The sequence below is a fragment of the Sminthopsis crassicaudata genome, chromosome 3 (assembly GCF_048593235.1).
Source record: "Sminthopsis crassicaudata isolate SCR6 chromosome 3, ASM4859323v1, whole genome shotgun sequence".
In the NCBI taxonomy this organism is placed as follows: Eukaryota; Metazoa; Chordata; class Mammalia; order Dasyuromorphia; family Dasyuridae; genus Sminthopsis; species Sminthopsis crassicaudata.
Window position 1 is genome coordinate 9923827 of NC_133619.1, and position 22567 is coordinate 9946393.

At 50.6% G+C, this 22567-nt stretch overlaps 1 protein-coding gene across 2 annotated transcripts; it reads right to left on the reverse strand.

The window, feature by feature from the left end:
* Window positions 1–2084: 2084 nt before the first annotated feature.
* On the reverse strand, window positions 2085–21355 carry KLHL30 (kelch like family member 30). Of its 2 annotated transcripts, none has more exons than XM_074298000.1 (8): window positions 21145–21355; window positions 18212–19043; window positions 16572–16713; window positions 11672–11758; window positions 10066–10221; window positions 8979–9167; window positions 7781–7926; window positions 2085–3526 (listed from the first exon to the last, which is right to left on the reverse strand). In XM_074298000.1, exons 2-8 carry the CDS (start codon window positions 18983–18985, stop codon window positions 3284–3286), a joined length of 1737 nt encoding a protein of 578 aa, XP_074154101.1. In that variant the 5' UTR covers window positions 18986–19043; window positions 21145–21355; the 3' UTR covers window positions 2085–3283. The 2 variants fall into 2 exon arrangements, with proteins under 2 accessions (XP_074154101.1, XP_074154102.1); XM_074298001.1 differs by having other exon boundaries at window positions 18212–19047; window positions 21145–21271.
* Window positions 21356–22567: the final 1212 nt, after the last annotated feature.

Consider the following 22567-nt stretch of genomic DNA (forward strand, 5'->3'; position numbering starts at 1 on the left):
AATGCATCAGGCTCAATCTGTCTAAAATTGGACAAGGTGCTCGTGTGTTAGTGGGAAGGGGGGCAGGGGAGCAGCCAGTCTTGTTGGAAAGGTCTCTCTAGGCCCCTGTGACATCATGCAAATCCTCTCAAGGAAGAGGACACTCTGTGAAGTCCTCAGGACCAGCTGATGGAGAGGGTGGGAGCTGTTGCTATTTTCCCAAACAATAAATGGTACAAATGATGTCATCAGAGCCTCCAGGACTTCCACAACAAATTGGTTTGAATCCTTGGGCAAATCCACGTGGGATCCCATCTCAGGGTTATGGCCCAATCCGCCTGGGGCTCCGGGACAGAAGGGGGCACCGGGGCCATGGTGTGGGGCTCCCCTGCCTTCCCTCTTCCAGTGCTGGAGTCTCCCCTAGAATCTCTGCTCAGAATCATTGATCTTATGTGGGTCAAGGGTCAGCCTGAAATTGAGGGCTCTGATGGAAACTGCCCTCGATCCCATGTTCTCTAGGGAGAGCCAAGTTTGGGGAATAGTGGGTGATTTCCGACACGGAAAGATTGAAGGAGCAGAGGAAGGTGGGTGGGAGGGATGGTGTGCTGGGGGCACACACACACACACACACACACACACACACACACACTCATACTCTTACACACTCACACTCTTTCACGCTACACTGAAATCGAATCCTCATTCCTGAGCTCTCATGTCACTGCCTTGGCCTGTGTTTCCCAGTGGACTAAAGCAGTCAGCTGTTCTCTCCTCTCTTTCTCGCTCTTTCTCCCATTCTCTCACTCTACATGTGTCTGTTTCTTCCTCCAAGGGAAAGACCTGGCTGATGAAATCATGGGAACGAACACTGTCTGCTGCTGACAACAAGAGTCAGCATGTGGAAGGAACGCCTTGCTATGGGTGGCCTGCTGCTAATCTACGCCCCCCAATGACTTGTCAACAGCCTCCAGGAATGAGGACTGGACTTCCCCTTCCTCACTCTCCCCTTGGTCCTCCATCTATTCATCCCTCCATCCATCTATACCTCCCTCTCTTCCTCCCTCCGTCCATCTATCCCTCCATCCATCCATTCATCCATTCCTTCATCCTTCTATCCATCCATCCATCCCTCCCTCCCTCCATCCCTCGATCCCTCCATCCATCCATACCTTGACCCCTCTATTATCCCTCCATCCCTTCCTCTCTCCCTCCTTCCTTCCCTTCCTCCATCCATCCATCCATGTGGCTCCCGAGGCCCCTTGTTTCAGACTGTGCCCGGCCAGAGCAGGATGACCAATGAAAGCCTAATGCAAGCCTGCATACACTTTCCTCTCATCTGTAGGGAGGCAGCTTAGGAAAATGAAGATTCCTGGGCTTGAACAGCCAAGGATCCAATAGAAAGTGCTCTTTTGAACCTCTCAAGCCTCTTCTAACTGGTCCTTCCTGCTCCTTCCCTTCTAGTCTTCGCACATTTCATGTGTCCTCACACCCGTGATCCAGCAACCCCAGGCTCCTGGCTGTTCCTCACTGATCTCCAGACTTTGGGCATTTGCCCTGGCCGTACCCTGAGCCAGGAATTCTCTCTCTCCTCAGCTCAACCTCTTAACTTTCTTCAAGTCCCAACCAAAATCCTGCCTCTATAGGAAGCACCCCTTAACATTAGTACCCATGGATTCACACCTGCTTACCCTGTATTTGTCTGGTTGGCACAGAGTTACTTATGTTTTATCCCATCCCCATTAGACTGTGAGATTACCTTTCCACACATTCCTGGAACTTAACATGTTACCTGGCACACATTTAGTGCTTAATAAATGCTGATTGACTGATTGATGATAACCATTGGACACAATGACCAGAGACCCTATGATGAAACATGTAAACCACCTCCCGATGGAGAGGAATGGGGCAAAAAGGGACCTTTGGCTATGGCCCTTTGACAAAGCTATTTCTTGTCAGGATTTTTTCATTTTTTTCTCTTGGGAAGGTCAAGAGGAAGAGGGGGAGCAGTAATGATCCTTGCCCCAAAGTCAATGTGACAGAGTTTTAGTGCACAGGAAAAAAAAGAAAAAAGAAATTCAGGCAGGTACACAAAGGGAACAGTCTTGGAAGTAAAATTCAGACTTTATTACATACAGTTCTTAAAGCAAGCCACATGAAACAGAGCATCTTGGGTCATCAGCAGCCCTTACTTTGTGTTCTGATATTTCTGTGGAGATGCTCTTTTTGTGATGTTGAAGTTCAGAATTTTAAAAAAAGGATTTAAAAAGGGGCAGCTAGGTGGCATAGTGGATAGAGCACCAGCCCTGAAGTCAGGAGGAGCTGAGTTCAAATCTGAGCTCAGACACTTAACACTTTCTGGATGTGTGACCCTAGGCAAGTCACTTAACCCCAATTGCCTTGAGGAGGAACTTAATTTAAATTATAAATTATATTAAATTAATTTTAAAATGATTTTAAAAGACAATTGGAGAAGTCAGGAACACTTCCTGGCTGTGTGACCCTGGGCCATGGACACCATCCCTCTTCACTCAGAATGATTCCTAGAGCTTGGGGGAATGATCCCCAGAATCACAGAATGTTAGAGGGGAGAAGGAGAGGGACCTGGGAGTGTGGACCAATTCCTTTCCTTTACAGAGGAGACAGCTGAGCTTCAGACATGGGAAATGACTGGCCCAAGGTCCTAGAGAATGACGTGCAAATGTTTGGATTTGGAAGAGACCTGGGAGAGTGTCGTGTCCAGCTTCCTTATTGGATGAGCGGGGAAACTGAAACCCAGACGGACAGTGAGCATCTCATAGACGTTTGGATTAGGAAAGGACCGTGGAGATCATGTTGTTTAGCATTCTCCTGTACGGATGTGGAAACTGAGGCTCAAAGAAGGTAGAAATGAGGGTGGGCTCCAGGGCTCCTGGCCTTTTATCTGTAGCTCTCTAACCCCAAGCTCAGAATCAGAATCTAGTCCAGGATTTTAAGCAGCCCCCTCCCCTCCTTCTGGATTTGCCCTTGGTTACCCAATTAGAACATGTACAAAGGGGGTCTCAGTAATATAAAGGAAATAATAGCAAAGGCAATAAAAGCAGCCATGGCAGTCACATGCAAACTTTGCTTGGAAACCAGTGGGTATCATCACTTCCTCCCCTCAAAGGCTTCTGGTTCCGGGAAGCAGGAAGAAGCAGAAACTTGCACACGTGATGATGTCCAAGCATGGTGGAAAGGATCCCAGGGAGGCTCACGCAAAGGCATGCCGGTACCTCAATTTGAGTGGAGGATGGGGGAAGAAGAGGTCTGACCTCGAAGGCCCTTAGCTCCTCACAAAGGGCTCTGTCCACTTGGAGATGTCCATGAAGACGGAAGAAGAGCTGTGGTAGAGCCAGAGGCAGGGCAGGGCCCCTTCCCGCGTCCAGACGTCTTTAGTCCCATCATACACCTCCATCTCTACCCGGTAGTCTCCTTCCATGCCCTGCCAGCGGCCTCCTGTCACGTAGAGCTTGTCTCCCAGGGACACCATCCCGCCGTTCTCGTGCAGACTGTGAAGAAGCTGAACCTGAAACAGAGAAGGTTGCCTTTCCTTTAATTCCAAGCACTGGGCACAGTGCCCGGCACACAGTAGGTGTCTCATGAATGCTTATTGACTGACTGAGACCCATAATAAAGATGGGGTAGAGAGGAGCCATTAGCTCAGGACAGAAAAGCAGAAAAATATCTGCCCACAAGAAAACTGAGAGAGATCTGCTTAAGTGAATGCCTTTTAAGGAGCAACTGAGTGATATGTACTTAACGGAATGCCTTTAATGAAGAACTGAGTGAGATGTGCTTAAGTGAAGGCCTTTTATTTTTATTTTTATTTTTTTATTAATTTTATAATTATAATTTTTGACAGTTCATATGCATGGGTAATTTTTTACATTATCCCTTGCACTCCCTTCTGTTCCGAATTTTCCCCTCCTTCCCCCTCCCCTAGATGGCAAGCAGTCTTATACATGTTAAATATGTTATAGTATATCCTAGATACAATATATGTGTGCAGAACCGAATTTCTTGTTGCACAGGAAGAACTGGATTCAGAAGGTAAAAATAACCTGGGAATAAAAACAAAAATGCAAACAAGTTACCCTCATTTCCCAGTGTGCCTTCTCTGGGTGTGGCTGATTCTGTCCATCACTGATCAGTTGAATCAGAATTAGCTCTTTTCTTTGTCGAAGATATCCACTTCCATCAGAATACATCCTCTTACAGTATTGTTGCTGAAGTGTTTAATGATCTCCTGGTCCTGCTTATTAGTGAAGGCCTTTTAAGGAGCAACTGAGTGAGCCCTGCTTAAGTGAATGTCTTTCCTAGACTTGAGGATTTGGATACTGAAGGAATTTTAGAACTCCTTCATTTGTACAGTTGAAACCAGGGAAGATCAAATGCTTAAACACAGCATCTGGGATAAAGAGGGGATGGTGGTGTTTAAGCTTTATCCTGGTTGGGCCACGTCTAAAGACCAGGATCACAAATAAGAGTTTTTGAGGTCTTTTGATTACTTTAAAATGGGGACTGCTTCCCAGATTATTTTTACCTTGCGAATACAATCCTTCCTTTGCAACAACAACAACAACAAAATTCGGTTCTGCACATATATATTGTACCTAGGATATACTATAAGATATTTAATATGTATGGGAATGCCTGCCATCTAGGGGAGGGGGTGGAGGGAAGGAGGGGAAAAACTCGGAACAGAAGGGAGTACAAGGGATAATGTTGTAAAAAAAAAAATTACCTATGCATATGTACTGTCAAAAAATGTTATAATTATAAAAATTAATAAAAAAATCTCTAAAAAAGATAAAGGGATTTAAAAAAAAGAACTGAAAAAGAAAAGAAAAGAAAAGAAAAAAGAAAAGAAAAGAAAAGAAAAGAAAAGAAAAGAAAAGGAAAGAAAAGAAAAGAAAAGGAAAGAAAAGGAAAGAAAAGAAAAGAAAAGAAAAGAAAAGAAAAGAAAAGAAAAGGAAAGAAAAGAAAATGGGGACTGCTGAGTATTCTGTAGAACATTTCAGAAAATTGAGGCACGGGGAGTCGGCGACTAAGGCATGATTCCAAATCTGCTCCTCCTGACTCCAAGCCCAGAGGTCTGCCCACTCTCTTTTGCTGTCCTGGTTTCCATTTTGTGTGGCATTCTGGGAGTCTGATTCTAGGCTGACCAAGTTCATATCAGGAGAAACTTGAGGAAGATACTGAAAGGAATTGAATCTCATGTGAGAATCGGATGAAGAAATGGGGCCTGGAGGATGAGCGGTCCCCCAGAGCAATCAAGGGGAAGTAGAGGAGCTCCTTCAGCTTAGGGGGAGAGGCCGTTGGAAGGAACAGATTTCTTGACATCAGAGAAAATGACTAACTGTGAGTGCTAGTTCAATGTGGAGCTGATGACTTTTCTGTGCTCTTGGGCTTCCTTCTTCCCTGCATCCCCTTGTCACCCCTTTAGAATGGGGGCTCCTTGAGGGACAGCACCCACACTCCTGCCTTCCTCTGTGACTCTGGCAATTGATACAGTGGCTGTGGTGGAGTCAATGCTTAATATCTCATCTGACTGATTGAGGGAACTAAGAGAGAAGCCATTTGCCACCGTCACACCCAGGACTGGAAGGGGACCCCATTTTACACATGCAGAAGTTGGCTCAGTCTGACACGGAACTTTTAACTGAATGGCGTCAGAGCAGTCAGCGTACAGGCAGAATTGTGGCAGGAGATGGAGCTTCTCTGAGACTTTGATCTTGGATCTAGGCTGACTCCTGAGATTCAGCTCCCCACCCTCCCCATTTCCCAGATGAGGAAACTGAGACCCAGAAAGGGAAAGGAGCTTGCTTAATGTGATGGAGGCAATAATCATCAGAAGCAGGATTTGAATCCCTAGAGTCCTTTGTCCCTCTCTAGGGTGTGTCAGGGTCTGTCCCAGCTAGCCAGCATCACGAAGGCCCAGCAGGGGCAGCCCGGCCCCATGACATCCACAAAAAGATTCTCCCGGCCATCCCCAGTGGGAGCTGCAGGACTGGAGCTGGGAACGGGTCGCCTGCCCGCATTCCTGGCAGGGACAGACCGGGGGGAGCACCGCCTGGCAAGCCTCCCCCTGCACCTGTGCGAGGGCAGCGTGGTCAGCTGAGTGCTGACGGCATGGGAACAGCTGCAGGACGGCTCTGGAATGATCCAAGTGTAACCCTACCCTGGGACTACATCATGGACGGGCCCGGAGGTCAGGCGCAGGGGCCGAGCCTTCCTGCAGAGGCTCTGGGGGAGGCGGAGCTTGTGTTCTTCTACCCCACCCTGGGGAAAGTCCCAGAGAGGATGGTCTGGGAGGAGGGATTCCCGGCTTCCAGCCCCTCCCGTGGCTCCCTCAGCTCCCCACAGCCTCCTGGGCAAGTCACTTCAATTTGGGGGGGGGAGCGTTTCCTCATCAATAAATGCAAAGGTTGGTCTCTCCGGCCCCCCGAGGTCCCTCCCGGCCCCTCGGTCTGTCACCTGTCAGATGACATCGCGCAGTGGTCTCTGGGGCTCCTTCCATATGGAGATGGAATAGAGCCAGAAGGGACCCATTTTATAGACAAAGAGACCTGAGTCACAGAGAAGTGAGGGGACTCACTCCATAGTTATCCGACCAGTCAGTGTTGGGACTGGGACTAGAATTCAGGACTCTGGCTTCAAATCCTGTGATTCCATGTTCCTCTGCTCCTCAGAGAAATGCAATACATTTCCCAGGGTCACCTTGACACTCAATGACGCGCTCTCTGATTCCGGATGCAGCACTATGGACACATCTGTTAAGGGAGGCTTACCAGCCCCGGGGTCATGGGAAGGAAACTGCTTGTTAAGCTTTAAAGAACTCAAGAGATGGAGAAAGGTTTGTGACCTCTCCTTTCTCTGACCCTTTAATGTCTAGAAGCCTCTTCAGGCACATTATCTTGCTCCATGGAGGAAGATGCTCTGATTGGCCCCATTTTGCAGATGAGGAAATTGAGGCAGGGAGAGGTTCAGTGGTCTGCCATGGTCACACAGCTAGTGTATCTTGGTGGAACCTTGGAACCTCTCCAGTGAGGAAAATGCTACAGGCACAATTGGCTCCATTTTGCAGATGAGGAAGCTGAGGCAGGGAGAGGTCCAGTGTATTTCTAAGTGTATCTCAACCCTCGGCCATGCTGTTTCTCTGTACCATTTCTGCCCGAGATCTCTGGCAGTCTGGCCATTTTTGGGATGGGGACGCCAGGGAACGTCTCACAGGATGACTACTTGGGAGGTGTCTGGCCCGTTCTGTACACAGGGAATCCCTCCTCTTAAGGCTTGTGACTTCCCTCCAAGAGGGAAACCAATCGCCCCACTCTGGGACAGCTCTCCCCCCAAGGACTTCTTCCCAAACAGGCCCCTGGCAGTTTCCAGGGCTCTTCCCTGTGGGGCCAAACCTGACCCCCAAAGCCTTTCAAATACACCCACATGGGGGTCCCATCCCCTCGGCTTCTCCAGAACAGACATCCTTGGCTGCAAGCCCAAAACCCTTCCCCCTCCTTCCCTCCTTCCTCTGGACACTCCAGGGCTGTCTGTGTCTGTGCTCCCTGGAGCTGAACCCGGGACCGGATACAGGTCTGATCAGGTAGGGGAGAGAGCCCCCTTCCTGTGGTTGGAAGTCCCGGGGCAGCCCGAGAGCTCCGTGGGTTCTGTCTCCGTGGGTTCTGTCTCCGTGGGATCACGGATGCTCCTGTTCCCCAGCCCATGGCGTGGTTCTGTCCCCCGTGCTCCTGCCACACTGCCCCCGGTTACAAATACAGCTTACCTTCTGCCACACATTGGCTTCGGGGTCATACATGTAGACTTTCTTGGTGTTGTCCCCGATGAGGTAGATGACCCCATTCAGGGAGGCGCAACGAGGCGAGGAAAGGTATTTGGGGATGAAAGGCGAGGCGATCACGCTCCAGACTTCTGCAAGAGAGACGGGCGCCATTGGCCTGGAGGCCCCAGCAAATGCACCAGGTGCTACCTGGGAAAACCCGAGGTGGACCCATCCTCAGGCCCTTACTAGCGGAGTGACTCTGGGCAAGTCAGCTAAGTCTGTCTGCCTCAGCTCCCTCATCCACAAAACCTGACTCAGGGTCTCTCTGGGCCTTTCTTGCTTCCGAATTCTATGAAAGGGAAGCCTGGAACCACGAGGCTGATGGGGGTGAAGGTCCTCTGTTCCTTCCCTGTCCTATCTGGTTAGGGTCACAGAGACAAGCACCTGAGCCGCTCCTAAACTTAGCGGGTGTTGGGACAATGAGAGGCTCTGTCCCCCAAAACAAGCCCTGTTTCTATGAAGTCTTAGGTGTCAGCCTGGGAGGAGCCCCAGGGGAAGCGGAGGCTGCAGTTTCATACTGATTACTAGATGAAAGAATTGGGATTTGAACCCAGCACTTTCCTTCTGGTCAAGTCCCTGTGGTCAGTAGGACAATTCTGCCATTCCAATTTTATGGGCGAGGCCACCGTGGCTAAGAGGCTCCCCAGGATGGTACAGAAAGAGGATTCTGGGAATGCTCACCCCAACAGCTGTCATCCCCACTCTGTCCTGCTAGGTTCCCGGGCATGAGAAGGTCCCCTCCCCAAGACCCCTCAGCATTCTGGGAAAGAGCTTAATGAAGGAACTGGAGGAATAACTGAAAGAGGATTAACTTCATTTCTCTCAGCCTTAGGGTCATAACTGGGGCATTTGTCCTGATATACTAAAACAGATTAAGGCTATTAGGAAACGCTTTCTAACAATCAGAGGGGTCACCATCGCCAGCCGTGGGTGAGGGGGCAGCTCTGAGAGCTGGTGATGCCCCCCCTCGCCCCAATCAGCTCAGGAGAACTCGCCAGGTGGATAATAGCAGGACAGGCCAAGATGGCAGATGAGGAGCTTGCCCAGAAGCCCTTCATGGCGGGGGTAGCCTTGACTCCGGCTCCATGCGGGAGCCCTCCTCGGACCCAGCCGGCTCTCCACCCCCCACGCGGCCACTCACCTGTGAGAGGATTATAGCACTGCAGGGTCAGCGCGTTGTACTTGCAGGCACACGAGCCCACCAGGTAGAGCCTCCCGTGGCAGCCAACGGCAGAGAAGTTGCTCACATACTTGGGCGCTGGACTGATGACCGACCAGCTGTCATTATAGGGGTTGTAGCTCTCTACCTCCACCACGTCCATGGTGGTCCCTGGGAAGCGACAAGAACAGATGGGGGGGTTAATGGCTGAGCGATCGGGGAACAAAGGCCAGGATCGGAAGGAAGCACCTCCTGTTACAGGGGAGGAAACTGAGACTTGGGTTACACAAGTGGAATGTGAGGGAGCTGGGATTAGAGCTCAGAATCTGTGTCCCAGGCACTGGACAGGCCTTCAAGGAGCTCCCAGTGTCCATGTGGCGAGGCTGCTGCTTGTGGAAAGGTGGGCTAAACCAGAAGTCAGCAACCCCTTTGAATGAGGGTCCTGATGGGGCTCAGCCAAGGTCACAAGGGCCCCCAGAGTGGACATAAAGCACAAGAAAAGAAGGAAGGAAAACAGCTCGCATTTCCAGAAGACTTTATATTTGCCAAGTCAACCAGGCAGTCCACTAGCTTGGCTCCTTTTACCAGGGTCAAGAGGAAGAACGAGTCTGGGGGAAACAGCTAGGGAAAGTCAGCGCCCAGGTGTGAACGTGGCTCTCCCCACATGTACGTTCACTATTCTTCCTACTCTGCGGAGAGGTGGAAAAAGAAAGCAGAGGTGCCCATCGGCGGCTCTCTGTGGGCCAGCCACTTACTTGATCCTATCTGTAAAATGAGCTGGAGTATCTTTGTTTAGAAAAATCCAAATGGGCTAACACTTATTCAGAAGATTCTAATCAAGCCTCTATTATCTGGGAAAATGATGTTCTCTGGTAACTGTGCCTCAAAATGGACAATAGCATGAGCAAGGACCGAAACGCTCAGAAAGTGCAGAAGATGATGGGATCCCTCCCACTGGGACAAATCTGGACTCGGAAGCTCTGCCCACGGTTCCAGGCGCCCCAAACGGGGATGTTTACTAGATTAAATAAACAGAAAGGAGAAAGTGGCAGAGCCAGCTGGCCCTTACCCCCAATGGCGTAGATCTCTCCGTTGAGCGCGGCACTGGCGTGGTTGGTGCGGGCTTTCAACATCGGCGCAATGATTTTCCAGATGCCCTCTTTCTGTGAAAAGCACCAGACCTGGGTTGTGGACCACGTGTCGATTTTACTGCCACGGGACCCTCCTGTCAAGAAACACCACAGGGAGGTTCTGACATGGAAAGAGCAGACAGGTGACCCCCTCCCAATCTCCTTCAGTAAGGGGAAGTTCCTGAACCACTACCAGTCCCCACATTCACTGATAGATAGTAAACACTATGGTGCTCAGGACCACCACCTATGGATAGCACTCCTTTCTCTGCTAAGAACTTTTGAGGCTCAGAGCTGGAGCCTCCGAGTCACCTGGCTTACCTTGTACCTGAACAAGATTCCCCTGATCAACATCCCTGGTCAGACCACCATGGCTCCAAAGCCTCTGGGGACAGGGAACGTACCATGCCTGTGGGTGGCCCTTTTCACTTCGAGGGGACTCCAATCGCTGGCAAGCTCTTTGTGGCATCTGCTCTAAATAACTTGGTAACTTCCACCCAGGGACGCTCTCTTGGAACCATGAGAAGAGGCTCAAGATGGGCACAGGGGAGCTAGAGGGACCTCACCCGCCTCATCAAAATCAGGATGACTAGGATGACCAGCCCCCAAATTAGGGGGATTCTAGCTTGTAGCCAGGAAGCTATGAAAGCTTAAAACTGTCCTAAGAGTTTGCTCCCACCCCGATATTACTTTACCTCATTTTTAAAAATTACCTTATATCCATTAGCTCACTGACCCCCATGATTACCCTGTAAGGTGAGTGCCATTATCATCCCCAGTTTACAGATGAAGAAATGAAGTTTCAGATGGGGTGGACTGATCATCTCATGGTTAGAGTGTCAATGACCAGGTTTGACCCCTAGGGCTTTCTGACTCCATCCCAATCACCATGGACTGTTGCCCAGAATCATTCAGAGGCATTTCCTGTCCTATCGCTAACTAGCAAGTCACTTCACTTTTGGGGGCCGCCATTTTCTTGTCTATCAAATGGGAACAATAATATCACCAAGATCAAATAAGTGGCTTGCCCAGGAGGAGGCTGGGAGTTTTAATTTGCCCCCAAGTGGGAAATTTCCAAAAAAGGAAATCCCATTTTTCATAAATATAGATGGTCCAGCAGCATTCTTAGGCTCCTTGTTGAAGAGCTGGGGCTGGCACAGGGTGGGGAGCCACAGAAAGGAGTTCAGTCACACAGAGCTGGGGCACTGAGGTGAGCATCCACATTCTACTGAGTTGCAGTGGGTAAGATCCGCCCCTCTAGAGCTCGGCTATCAGGAGGACCAGTTCCTGAGCTGGGAGGACCACTCCCAGACCCTGATGACCCAAGCAAGAATTCATGATCCAAGCACCTCCAATGACAGCCGGGAGCCCAAATAAACCCAGAGAGGCATTAAGTTAGACAGAAGAATGTGGCCCAGAATAGCTGAGCCCCCGGGGGAACTCCAGTAAGCAAGAAATAGAACTCAGAAACGAGTTCTGAAATGAGAGACCACAGATCCCGGGCAGTCACCCATCCTGGACCACACGGCCTTCCTCCTCACATACCTGTGACATAAATATCATTGTTCAGCGCCACGAGAGAAAAGCCCCACTTATGGTAGTCAGGGAAATCGGGAAGGGCCGTCCAGCGTTCTGAGAAGGAAGGAGAAAAGGGGTGAGAATATCAGCACATGGGGCATGAATTAAAAGCTCTGACAGATGATCGGAAGCATCGACTCTAAGCAAAGAAACTACCTCCCCCTGAAACATCCCTCTACATGTACAGCCAGTGTACTCATGAATATCTAGCGGGTCGGGGAACTCACTCCTTCACCAAAGAGATCTAATTGTTTGCCTTTATTCCACGTCTTAAACACCGATTTTCATTCTGGCTCTAAAGTCTTTCCTCGGGGGCTTCAGTAAGTATATGCCCCCCCTAATTGTTTCCTTCTCCAAATCCTTCAATCAGTTCTCATGCAGCATAAGACTGTGGTGGAAAAAGCAGAGTCACTGGTCCAGGATTCAAATCCTGGCCTTTTTACTTTCTATCTTCTCCATCTCTAGGGTCCATTGCTGCACAAACCCACATGTCTACAATTTCTACCATTCTGCCGGACGGTCTTCAAACTGGCCCCCAGGATCCCCCTAGACCTCTCTGAATGCAGCCGGAGCTCATGTCTACTCCATCCCTGCTAGACACGGAGAACCTTAAGGGATCCCTAACCCTTCTGTATTCCTTGCTCCTGATTTGTTCCATTTAAACTAGGGACGGGGCAAGGATCAAGTGAGCAGGGCTAGCTGGGATGAGTCCCATGACCACGTCCCGCCACAGGGAGATCACTGGGCCAGAAGAGATCTGGGAGGAAGGTGAGGGACAAGAAGCCCGAGTTCCAGGCTTGGCGTCAGTGCTCCTCCGGAAGGTGACCTTGGACTTGAAGAATGTCATCCATAAAGTAGAGATGACCGCTTAGGGATCCTAAGAGTTCTCCCCACTTCTTGTCCTTTTCTTCAGTGCACTCTCTACCCCACTGCTAAAGTAAGCTTTCTAATGCACAGAAGGGGTCCCTCCATTCTGTTGCTCAGGAATCTTTCTTGGGTTCTCATCGTCTCTGAAGAGAGGAAGGAGGAAAGGGAGGAGAGGAAGGAAGGAAGAGAAGGAGGAAGGAGGAAAGGGAACTAGAGGAAGGAGGAAAGGGAGGGAGAGGAAGGAGGAAAGGGAGGGAGAGGAAGGAGGAAAGGGAGGGAGAGGAAGGCTTCCCCATTCTCCTGATTGTTAAAGCTGCCACTCCTGCAACAGTCTTAGTCATAAAAATGGCATCTGCTCCTCCCTTCCAAGGGCAAGGGCAGGAACTTCAGGTCTATGCAGGCTGTCTTCAGCTTTAATAGGAACTCAGTATAGGCTGATTGGCTTAAATTGGTGAATGGAGATGCTCTGGGCCCTGTAGTCAGGCCATTGAATGGGGGCAGACAGGAGCTCTCCTGCTCCCTTTGGAGAGTTTATTCTCCCTCAGGGCACTTGGCAGCCGAGGGCAAACTTGGGGACGTCTCTGACTTTGGGCGCTTTAGGATAACTGGGCCTGTTCCATGATCTTGAGTCCATGCCCTCCACTTGCATCATCTTGCCCGGGTCATGTGCCCTCTGATTCATGTTTGGGTCACTCTGGGAGGGCAGAAGAGAGGGCCAGAACATTGTCTCACTGGGCTGCCTCGTGACGTTCCGGGAGCCTCTGATCCGGGCAGGGCACAGCTGCTGGGCCCAGTGGGCCAAGAGAGCTCACCACATTAGCTCAGCCTTCGATCTCCCATGGTCCTGGGCTCTTTCCTCAGCTGGGACCTCCTGGGGACCATCTGGCCAATGTCAGCATGTGGCGTCAGGGGCTTATCACCCAAGAGGAGCTTACTGGCCCGTTTCAGTGAGGCCCAGGAGCACGTGCCCAACCCCTCCCCACCACCCTCCCTGGGTGACCAGAAATCCAGCCAAGTTCTCACACAGAGAGACGTCACTGGCCAGCCGCAGATTGCTCAGGGAGAAACAGAAAGGATGATTCTGTCCCCATAGAATGCACAGGATCAGTGTCTCTTCTGCTGTTGGGCTTCATCACTAGGGAACCGGGCCTTGGATCCAGGCTGCCCAAAGGGCGGGGCAGGTGGGTAATGAAAGGGGCCTAAGCAAAATTACACGTTCTCTGCCAATAGTGCTTCACGGCTCATAAGCAGATTTACATCCATGACCTCATTGGAGGCTCCCAATAGCCTACTGAACTCCAGCTACCACTGGCCCCATTTCCCAGAAGCTTATTTATCTCCCAGGCAGGAGTCGAACCCAGATACTTTGGTTCACTTGAGCATCCACCATCCTCTAAGGCTAAAAGTTGAAGAGCAGATGGAAATCTGCAGGAACAAAGGGAGTTTTCTTACTAGGAACTGCATCAATGAGATCATAGATCTGAACAGAAATAAATGAAAAATCATAGATCTGAACATGAGTGAATGAATAAATGAAAGCAAAATCATAGATTTAAATGAAAAATCATAGGTCTGAATGTGAATGCATGAATGAATGAAAAATCATGGGTTTGAATGTGAATGAATGAATGCAAAATCATAGATCTAAATGAAAAATCATAGGTCTGAATGTGAATGAATGAATGAAAAATCATGGGTCTGAACATGAATGAATGAATGCAAAATCATAGGTCTAAATGAAAAATCATAGGTCTGAATGTGAATGAATGAATGAAAAATCATGGGTCTGAACATGAATGAATGAATGAATGCAAAATCAGGTCTGAACATAAATAAATGAAAAATCATAGGTCTGAACTTGAGTGAATGAATAAATGAAAGCAAAATCATAGATCTAAATGAAAAATCATAGGTCTAAAATGTGAATGAATGAATGAAAAATCAGATCACAACATCAATGAATGAATGCAAAATCATAGATCTGAACATAAATAAATGAAAAATCATAGTCTGAATGTAAATGAATGAATGAATGAATGCAAAATCATAGATTTGAATGTGAACGAATGAATGCAAAATCATAGGTCTGAACATAAATAAAGGAAAAATCATAGATCTAAACATAATGAATGAATGCACAATCACAGGTCTGAACACGATGGGTTGGTATCGAGGGGGCTGGATGGATGCAAAGAGAGGTCCATCCTTCACAGCCCATAGCTAGCCCTCACATCAACTGCTCGCTACTGCTTTTGAGAAGGGAGAAACCCTAGCTGCCTGGCCCATTCAGAAGCTCTCCTATGTGGAACTCCCTGGCCTCCCCTCTACAGTCCCAGTCATACTCGCCGAGAGCCTTAACTACTGCACTGCCATGCAAGGGAAAGGGAAAAGGCTCAAGCTTGAGGTAGCAAATGGAGCCTCGGCCTGGTGTCTGGCTGAGTGCTGGGGGCCAGCCCTCCAGGATGCTGAGCAGGAGCTCCAAGGAAGGAATCCTAGATCCTGGGATCCTAGAGTTTGAAGGTCTCTCCTGGATCCCATAACTTTCAGGGACTTATGTAATTAGTATTCCCATTTCACAGATGAGATAAGTAAAGCCCTCAATGACACAATTTTGGTAAAGGGCTGGGGACCAAAAGCCTTAGGAGTTTCTGCTCTCTGGGATTTGGCTCTGGCCCCAGGACAAAGCGTTCTCCCCCTTCCCCAGCAGAGAGTCAGTGAAAACCATGGAGGCAAACACTGATCCCCTTGGCAGCTTTGGGCTGCTGTCTATGGGACTTCCCCTGTGGGAAGTTCTGGCCTAGCATTGGGGTCATTTGAAGATGGCGTCAGCCATAAATGTTCTCCTTCACAGCTTGAAGGGCCATCTGGCTCCAGGGGGCAAAGCCCAAGTGACCCAGGAGGCAGTCTCACTGACATCAGTTGGCCGGGTAATAATCTTCCCTGCTGGCCCTGCTCCCCACCCAATCCATCCCCCCAATATCTGGCAGGGTCAAGGTAAGTGGGGGACCAGCTGTTCCAGGGGCCATGACCAAAGGACTTGCCCGGGTCTCAGGACCCAGGATGGGGCCAACAGCCTGATCCAGAGCCGGCTCTTGGGTCAGCTTGAGGACTGGGGGGCCCTTCCCTGATCTAGCTCTCATTTCACTGAAACTCTGAAATGCTTAGAGGCTACAGTCCACACTGTCACTCAGAACAACTGCCCAGTGGTGCTCTTGCACAATTCCCCCAGAGGTAAACTCATTGAAGTCAGGAGCCATATCCACAATCTCCCTGGGCCTCTAAATGGAGAGGCTGGGCTGGTGAGGACCCACAATCCTGCAGTACAGCAAGGTATGGTGGGAGTGGGGCTGGGGAGGAAATAGAGGGCAAGACAATGGATGGTTCTGGTCAAAGAGCATTTGGTTCTAGGAAGCAAGATGCACCCTACAATTTGCCAACTGCTCCTTCAGTGGAGCTTTAAGTCTACTGTGTTATAAAACCTATAGTGAAATGACTTAAGCTATCAGGTGAGTTCCAAGAGCATAAAAAAATGACAGGAAGGGAAGAAAGGAAGGAAGGAAGGAAGGCAGGAAGGAAGGGAGGGAGAGAGAGAGGAGGAAGAAAGGAAGGAAGGAAGGAATGAAGGAAAGGAAAGGAAAAGAAGGAAAGGAAAGGAAAAGAAGGAAGGAGAGGAGAGGAGAGGAGAGGAGAGGAGAGGAGAGGAGAGGAGAGGGGAAGAAAGGAGAGGAGAGGGGAGGGGAGGGGAGGGGAGGGGAGGGGAGGGGAGGAGAGGGGAGGGGAGGGCAGGGGAGGGGAGGGGAGGGGAGGGGAGGGGAGGGGAGGGGAGGGGAGGAGGGAGAGAAGAAAGGAAGGACTGGAGGGCCCTTTTCTGATCTATCTTTCCTTCCTGAAGTGTGACTTTCCTCATCTGTGAAATGAGGAGGTTGGCCTAGTTGGTCTCTTGTGTCCCTTCCAGCTCCAGAGGTCCCCAGAGCATCCAGGCTTCTCCTCAGGTACTTACTGGATTTTGTATTATAGAAGGCACAGTTCCTGGAGATGGGCGGAGGCTCCTCATGATTCTCTTCATCCTCCGACTCTTCCAGTGCTCTCCCCCCTACTATCACCAGAACTTCTTCCAGCTTCTGTGGAAGCATTGTTGAAGACTGTTGGGCCAAAAGCATAAAAGATAGGGATTAAAAGGAGAATGGTCTTTCGATGTTGATTCTAGAACACAATTACAAAATACTTTCTACACAGATAAAGACAGATCTAAACAACTGAAGAAATCTTAATTACCAAATCAATATAATAAAAAATAACAATTCTACCTGAATCAATTTACTTATTCAAATATCATTCCAATCATACTACTACTAAAGCTAGAAAATCTCAAAATTTATCTGGAAAAAATAAAAGTTAAGAACATCAAGGGAATCCAAGGAAATGTTACAGGTGAACAGCTTAACAGTACCAGATTCCAAGCCATGTTACAAAACAGGAACCATCAAAGCAATCTGGGATTGGCTAAGAAAGAGAGTGGTGGATTAATAGAATAGATGGGGTGTACAATACACAGTAGCACATGACCATAATAATCTAGTGTTTGAGAAACCCAAAGATACAAGCTTTGGGGGGGGGGGAAGCTCACTATCTGACAAAATTGCTTGGGAAACTGGAAAACAATTGGGCAAAAATTAGGTATAGACCAATGCTTAATATAATATACCAAGATAAAGTCAAAATGGGTGAATGATTTAAACATAAAGTTAAGCATAAATGATTTAAACATTAATATAAATTCAAACATAAGCAAATTAGGGGAATATGGAAATTTTTTCCCTTTTGAGATCTATGGATAAGGGAAGAGTTTGTGAATAAACAAAAGATAGAAAGTTTATAGGAAATAAAATGGGTAATTTCAATTACATGAAATTTAAAAGTTTTGCACAAACAAAACTAATGCAGCCAAAATTAGAAGAAAAGCAGGAAACTGGGAGAATATTTTATAGTGGATATGTATAATAAAGGCCTCCTTCCTCAGAAATATAGGTAGCTGAACCAAATTTACAAAAAATTAAGAACCATTCTCCAATTAATAAATGGTTAAAGAATATGAACAGCCAGTTTTCAGAAGAAGAAATAAAAGCTATTAATAGTCACATGAAAAAGTACTCTAAAATACTATTGATTGGGAAAAGGCAAATTTAAGCAACTCTGAAGTACCACCTTACACCTATCAGACTGACTGACATAACAGAAAAAGAAAATGGCAGATTCTGAAGAAAATGTGGAAAAATAGGGACACTAATACACTATTTGTGTAGCTGTCAACTGATCCAATAATTCTGGAGAACAATTGGTAACTATACAAAAGAGATATAAAATTATACATACTCTTTGACCCAGAAATATTACTATGAATATCTTGAAGAGAAAGTCCTTAGCCTGGAAAAGCCCCCCGCCCACACACACACACCCTCCATGACTAGTTCTTCCCCATAACTGAGCACCAGGGATGGGATAGCCACAGGTAACCGTGATTATTGGCCACCCCACAAGGGGCAGTTCCCCCCACCCATTAACAGCATTCATCTCCCACCCACCATGCCAGGGGTCCCTGTGAGTCAGGGACCCCAGTCCCCGCCCATCCTCATCACTGACCGGGCTCTGATGCTGGGAGATCACCGCCTTGCAGGCCTCTGAAGCCCTCGTCAAAGGCTCTGTGCAGAGCAAGTGCTGCCGGAATTGGTCGGGAAGAGAAACCAGATGCACCAGGTCGAGCAGCTCGGGCAGGTAGCGGGCCCTGGCCTCCTCCTGGTACCTCACCCACCTGAGCAGGGCCTCAGCCCGGCTCTGCTCCTCCCGCACCTGGAGCAGCTCATTGGCCAGGTAGGCGGCCAGCCTGTCTTTGGGCAGCTGCAGGAACTCCTCCTCCTGAGACACGGCCTCGAAGTTCTCCTGCAGGAAGGCCCAGGCTTTGGAGGACACCTCCAGGCAGCCGTGACGCTCGCCGAAGTCGCAGATGCCCAGGCAGTTGCTGGCGTCTATCTGTTGCTGCAGGTAGCGGCTGCACACTCTCTGCACGGCGGGGAAATGGAGCCGGTTGGCGGTCTCGGTCAGCGCCTCTACGTTGTCCTGGTTGACGGTGAGCCTGCCTGTGTACACGAAGTCCAGTAGCAGCCCCATAGTGCCTGGGTCCACGTCGGGGAGCTCCACCTGGGCCGCGATGCTCTCGGCAAAGTCCCCCGCAAACATGGCGTGAAAGTAGGGGCTGCAGAGGGCCAGGAGGCTGCGGTGACACGGGAACGCCTGGCTGCCGACCCGCAGGGTGACGTCCGACAGCTTGGGGTGGGCACGGAAGGCCCGGAGCCCATCCAGGATGTCCTGGGGGTGCGACTGGAGGCAGAAGTCCAGGTCATCCATATTCCTCACCATGGCTCCGACCCAGGTGCGTCCTCCCTGCACACTCACAGAACGGCCTCCTGACCCCAACCTGCCTCAAAGGGGAGAAAATGAACATGGCAGAGCAGCAGAGGAGGAGCCATTGCCTCTGCCTGCCCTCTCTGCCCCCATCTAGCCCCCTTCTGGGCACAAGCTCTTGTGAGCTGAATTGCTGGGTAAGGAGGACGACCAAGAATCAGAGCTAGAGAGTTTGGGAAATGGTCCCCTCCCCCTCAGATGGAGCCCAGGAGGTAAAAGTAAGTAAGTAATGGGTCTGGGGCTCTCTCAGAGGGCACAAGTGGGGGGGGGTGGAGAAGGAGAAGCTCCTATTTTCCTAGAAGCAGACTAAGGCTTGGTGAGGTTCAGTGACTCCCCTGAGTCACAGGGCTGCCCTGGGCTGGGACTCTGGGCCTGGCCCTTCAGCTGTGCACAGGGTCTCGCCCAGCGCTCTGGCTATTTCTGCCTACATGACACACCCTCCTGGGGAAATAGGATCCCTCTGACCAGACTCTCTCCTGGGCTTGATGACCAGTTCTCCTGGAAGATGAGTCACCTGGGATCCCCCAAAGGGACCTCTCCCTATCCCAGCCAACACCCCAGAGAGCTGAGCCATCAGCCCTGACCCCTGGGCCATCCTTGGGCCTCCTTTTCTGTCAGCCCTGACCCCTGGGCCATCCTTGGGCCTCCTTTTATCTTCTGTCCTCCCCTTTGGTCCTTGGGCAGAATTTTCACAGTATGGATGACAAAGGATGGCTGGGCCGGGCCTGAGCCTCAGAGCTTCTCCCTGACATTTGTTTGCCCCAAATGGGAGACTCTAAACTATCTGCTCCCAAATGGAAGCAAAGTAGAAATGAATCCAAATTGTCGATGTGGTCCTAGACCCATAGGCAGGTGAGGGAGGGGCCAGACCCTGAGGGCTCTCCGTGAAACTGGCCAGCACACGTGGCTCCCAGAAGCCTCCAAAGGGGCAGCGCCCATGGGGAGCGAGCTTTGTCCTGAGTCACCTTCCAAGACAGACCCATGTTTAGCCCATCCCTCCTTCCATATTGATTCTCCCCTCCTCAGTCAAGGTCCCTTGGGTGAAACAAAAGCTCAGGGCACTAAAGCTCTTTTTCTCAGAGCCGTAGCTGGCTGAAAACAGAATGTCTGTGGGGGAGGGGGCAAGAACTTCCAGGCAGGGCTCTTCCACCTTGGGATCTGGAGGGCAGAAGGGCGCCCTGGGAGGGGACACCAGGACTGTGGACCCCTGAGGGTGAAGGCCACAGATGGACAAGGAAGGAAACCTCTGCTTCCGAGCTGGAAATTTACCCTGACCTTGCCAGAAACCTCGGACAAAGCCCCCTTCTCCCCAGGCTAGTTATGGGTTGTGCTCTTGGCTTCCAGTGGCAGGGAGCACTGGCCCACAAGCACCTCTGTCTCGCTTCTCCCTTCAGCCACGTGCCAGCCCCACCCCAGCCCTCTGAAGGTCAGCATTGTTTTTCACACCATCCTCCCAAACTTCCACGAGCCTTTCTGTCTGAGGGAATGTCTGTCTGATATAGACTGAGGGGACAGGAGGCCGCTCTAAGACAGCCCAGGAGACAGCTCTGGGACAGGCAGCTCTAGGACAGGAGACAGCTCTGGGACAGCCCAGGAGGCAGCTCTGGGACAGGCAGCTCTAGGACAGGAGGCCGCTCTAAGACAGCCCAGGAGACAGCTCTAGACTGAGAGTTCTGGGACAGGAGGCAACTAGGGTGGGAGGCAGCTCTGAACGGGGACCAGACTCAAATGAAGGGCAAGAGCCCGTGGGAGGCTCTTCTCCTGAGCTTGTGGGCTTTTCTGTGGGCCAGAACAGAGGCGCTTTGTGGGCCTGGCTTGGTAAGAGCAGAACACCGTCCCCTCCTGTAGTGGGGAACAAAAGCTGCTCTTGGGACTCCAGGGGCTAGCCTTGAGCCAGTGTGAGTGGAAAAGATAAAAAGGATAAAGACCCAAGTTCTCACCAGACCCATGGGAGAGCGTCTTCCCGCCTCCCCCATTTTCCTCAGAGCCCCCTGGGCTGGAGCTGGCTTTCTGGGCCCCAGGAGCCCACGAACGACCAGACTCCCGGCTCCTTTGGGCCGGGGCTGGCCGGGCCGGCCCCCCTTGCAGCCTGACTCTGCCCGGGCCTCCCTTACCTCTCAGCTTCTGGCTTTGCCTCGAAGCTTGCCCTTCTCTGCCTGGGTTCAGCCGAGCGACAGGTGCTGGGCCCGGTCCAGTGGGGGCCACAAAGGAGAAAGGACGCAAAGAAGTTTCCTCCACGGATCACGGCCCAAGGAGGCTCGGCCCTCAGAGAGCCCTGGGCGTGTGGGCCCTGGCCGCAGCCCAGCAGGAGAGGCGTGCCCTCCAGCAGGCGCACAGCGGGTATTTTTAGCCCTCTGTCTGCCTCTTGGTGGGGGGGGGGGGGGGGGATTGGACACTGAGGGATTCTGGCCAGGCTGCTTGCTCTTAAAGCCACATGCCCAGCAGTGAGAGAATGTGGGGACAAGTGAGTAAAGTCCCTACTGTGTGTGTGTGTGTGTGTGTGTGTGTGTGTGTGTGTGTAGGAGGTGGGGGGGGGGACAAAGCCTAACCCTAAATGCCTCCCTCTTTCTCCCTTTCTCTCCTCTCCCCCCAGCTCCTGCTTCTTGTACTCTGTCCAGGACAGGCAGACTAATGGTTATTACTATCCTTTCTGATTTCCCTTCCTCTTGGGCGGTGAAAAGGTCCGGGCTCTGAGCTTGGTTGGGGATTTTCTCACTTTCCCATCCTTTCCTTTGTGTTTGCTCTTATTGATACAAATAGACAGAAGATGCCTTTCCTCCTGGGGAATCCCCACAGGGTCAGCCCCACCCGCAGCATCCGTGGGGGCCAGCAGACAGGGGGGCTGCTACCTCTCTGGGAGCGGCTCTGGTTCCTCACAGCTACAGGCAATCACCACTAATTTTGTTGGTTTTTCTTTGGTTTTCCTTAAAGGACTTTTTTAAAAAGCCACAACTTTTTGAGGAGGTGGGAAGGAGGGCCAATCATCACTTCCAATATGGATTTAACAGTTCCAGCCTGGTACTGATGCCCTGGCAGGGCATTTCCATCACTCCCTGTGTTTGCAGAGATCAGTAAGACCCTCCTTCCCTTGTAGCAGAGAGAGGTGAGCGAAGGCAGGGGCTGGATGCCCAGCAGCGGCTGCCACTTCCAGGGGTGCCTCCTCCCCCTTCTGCCCTCTGCTGCTCAGTACTCATTGGGCAGCAGGACTAGGCCCGGACACCCGGCCTTCACCTGGGAATAACAAACCTACTGGGAAGAGCACTATTCGGAGCCCAGCCCCCGTACTGGGCCCCAGGGCCTGCTGGGAGGAAGCACACTTTCTCTAGTCAGGAGGAAGGGGCATCTCGAGACCCTGGTGTCTTGTGCCAACCTGCAGCTGGTTTATAGGAAACATCATCACCGCAAATGTTCAACTTCAGCGGCTCCTTATGAACCAATGTGACTCCCAGACTCCCTCCTCCTCCTCCTCCTCCTCCCCCTTCTCCTCCTCCTCCTCCTCCTCCTCCTCCTCCCCCTTCTCCTCCTCCTCCTTCTCCT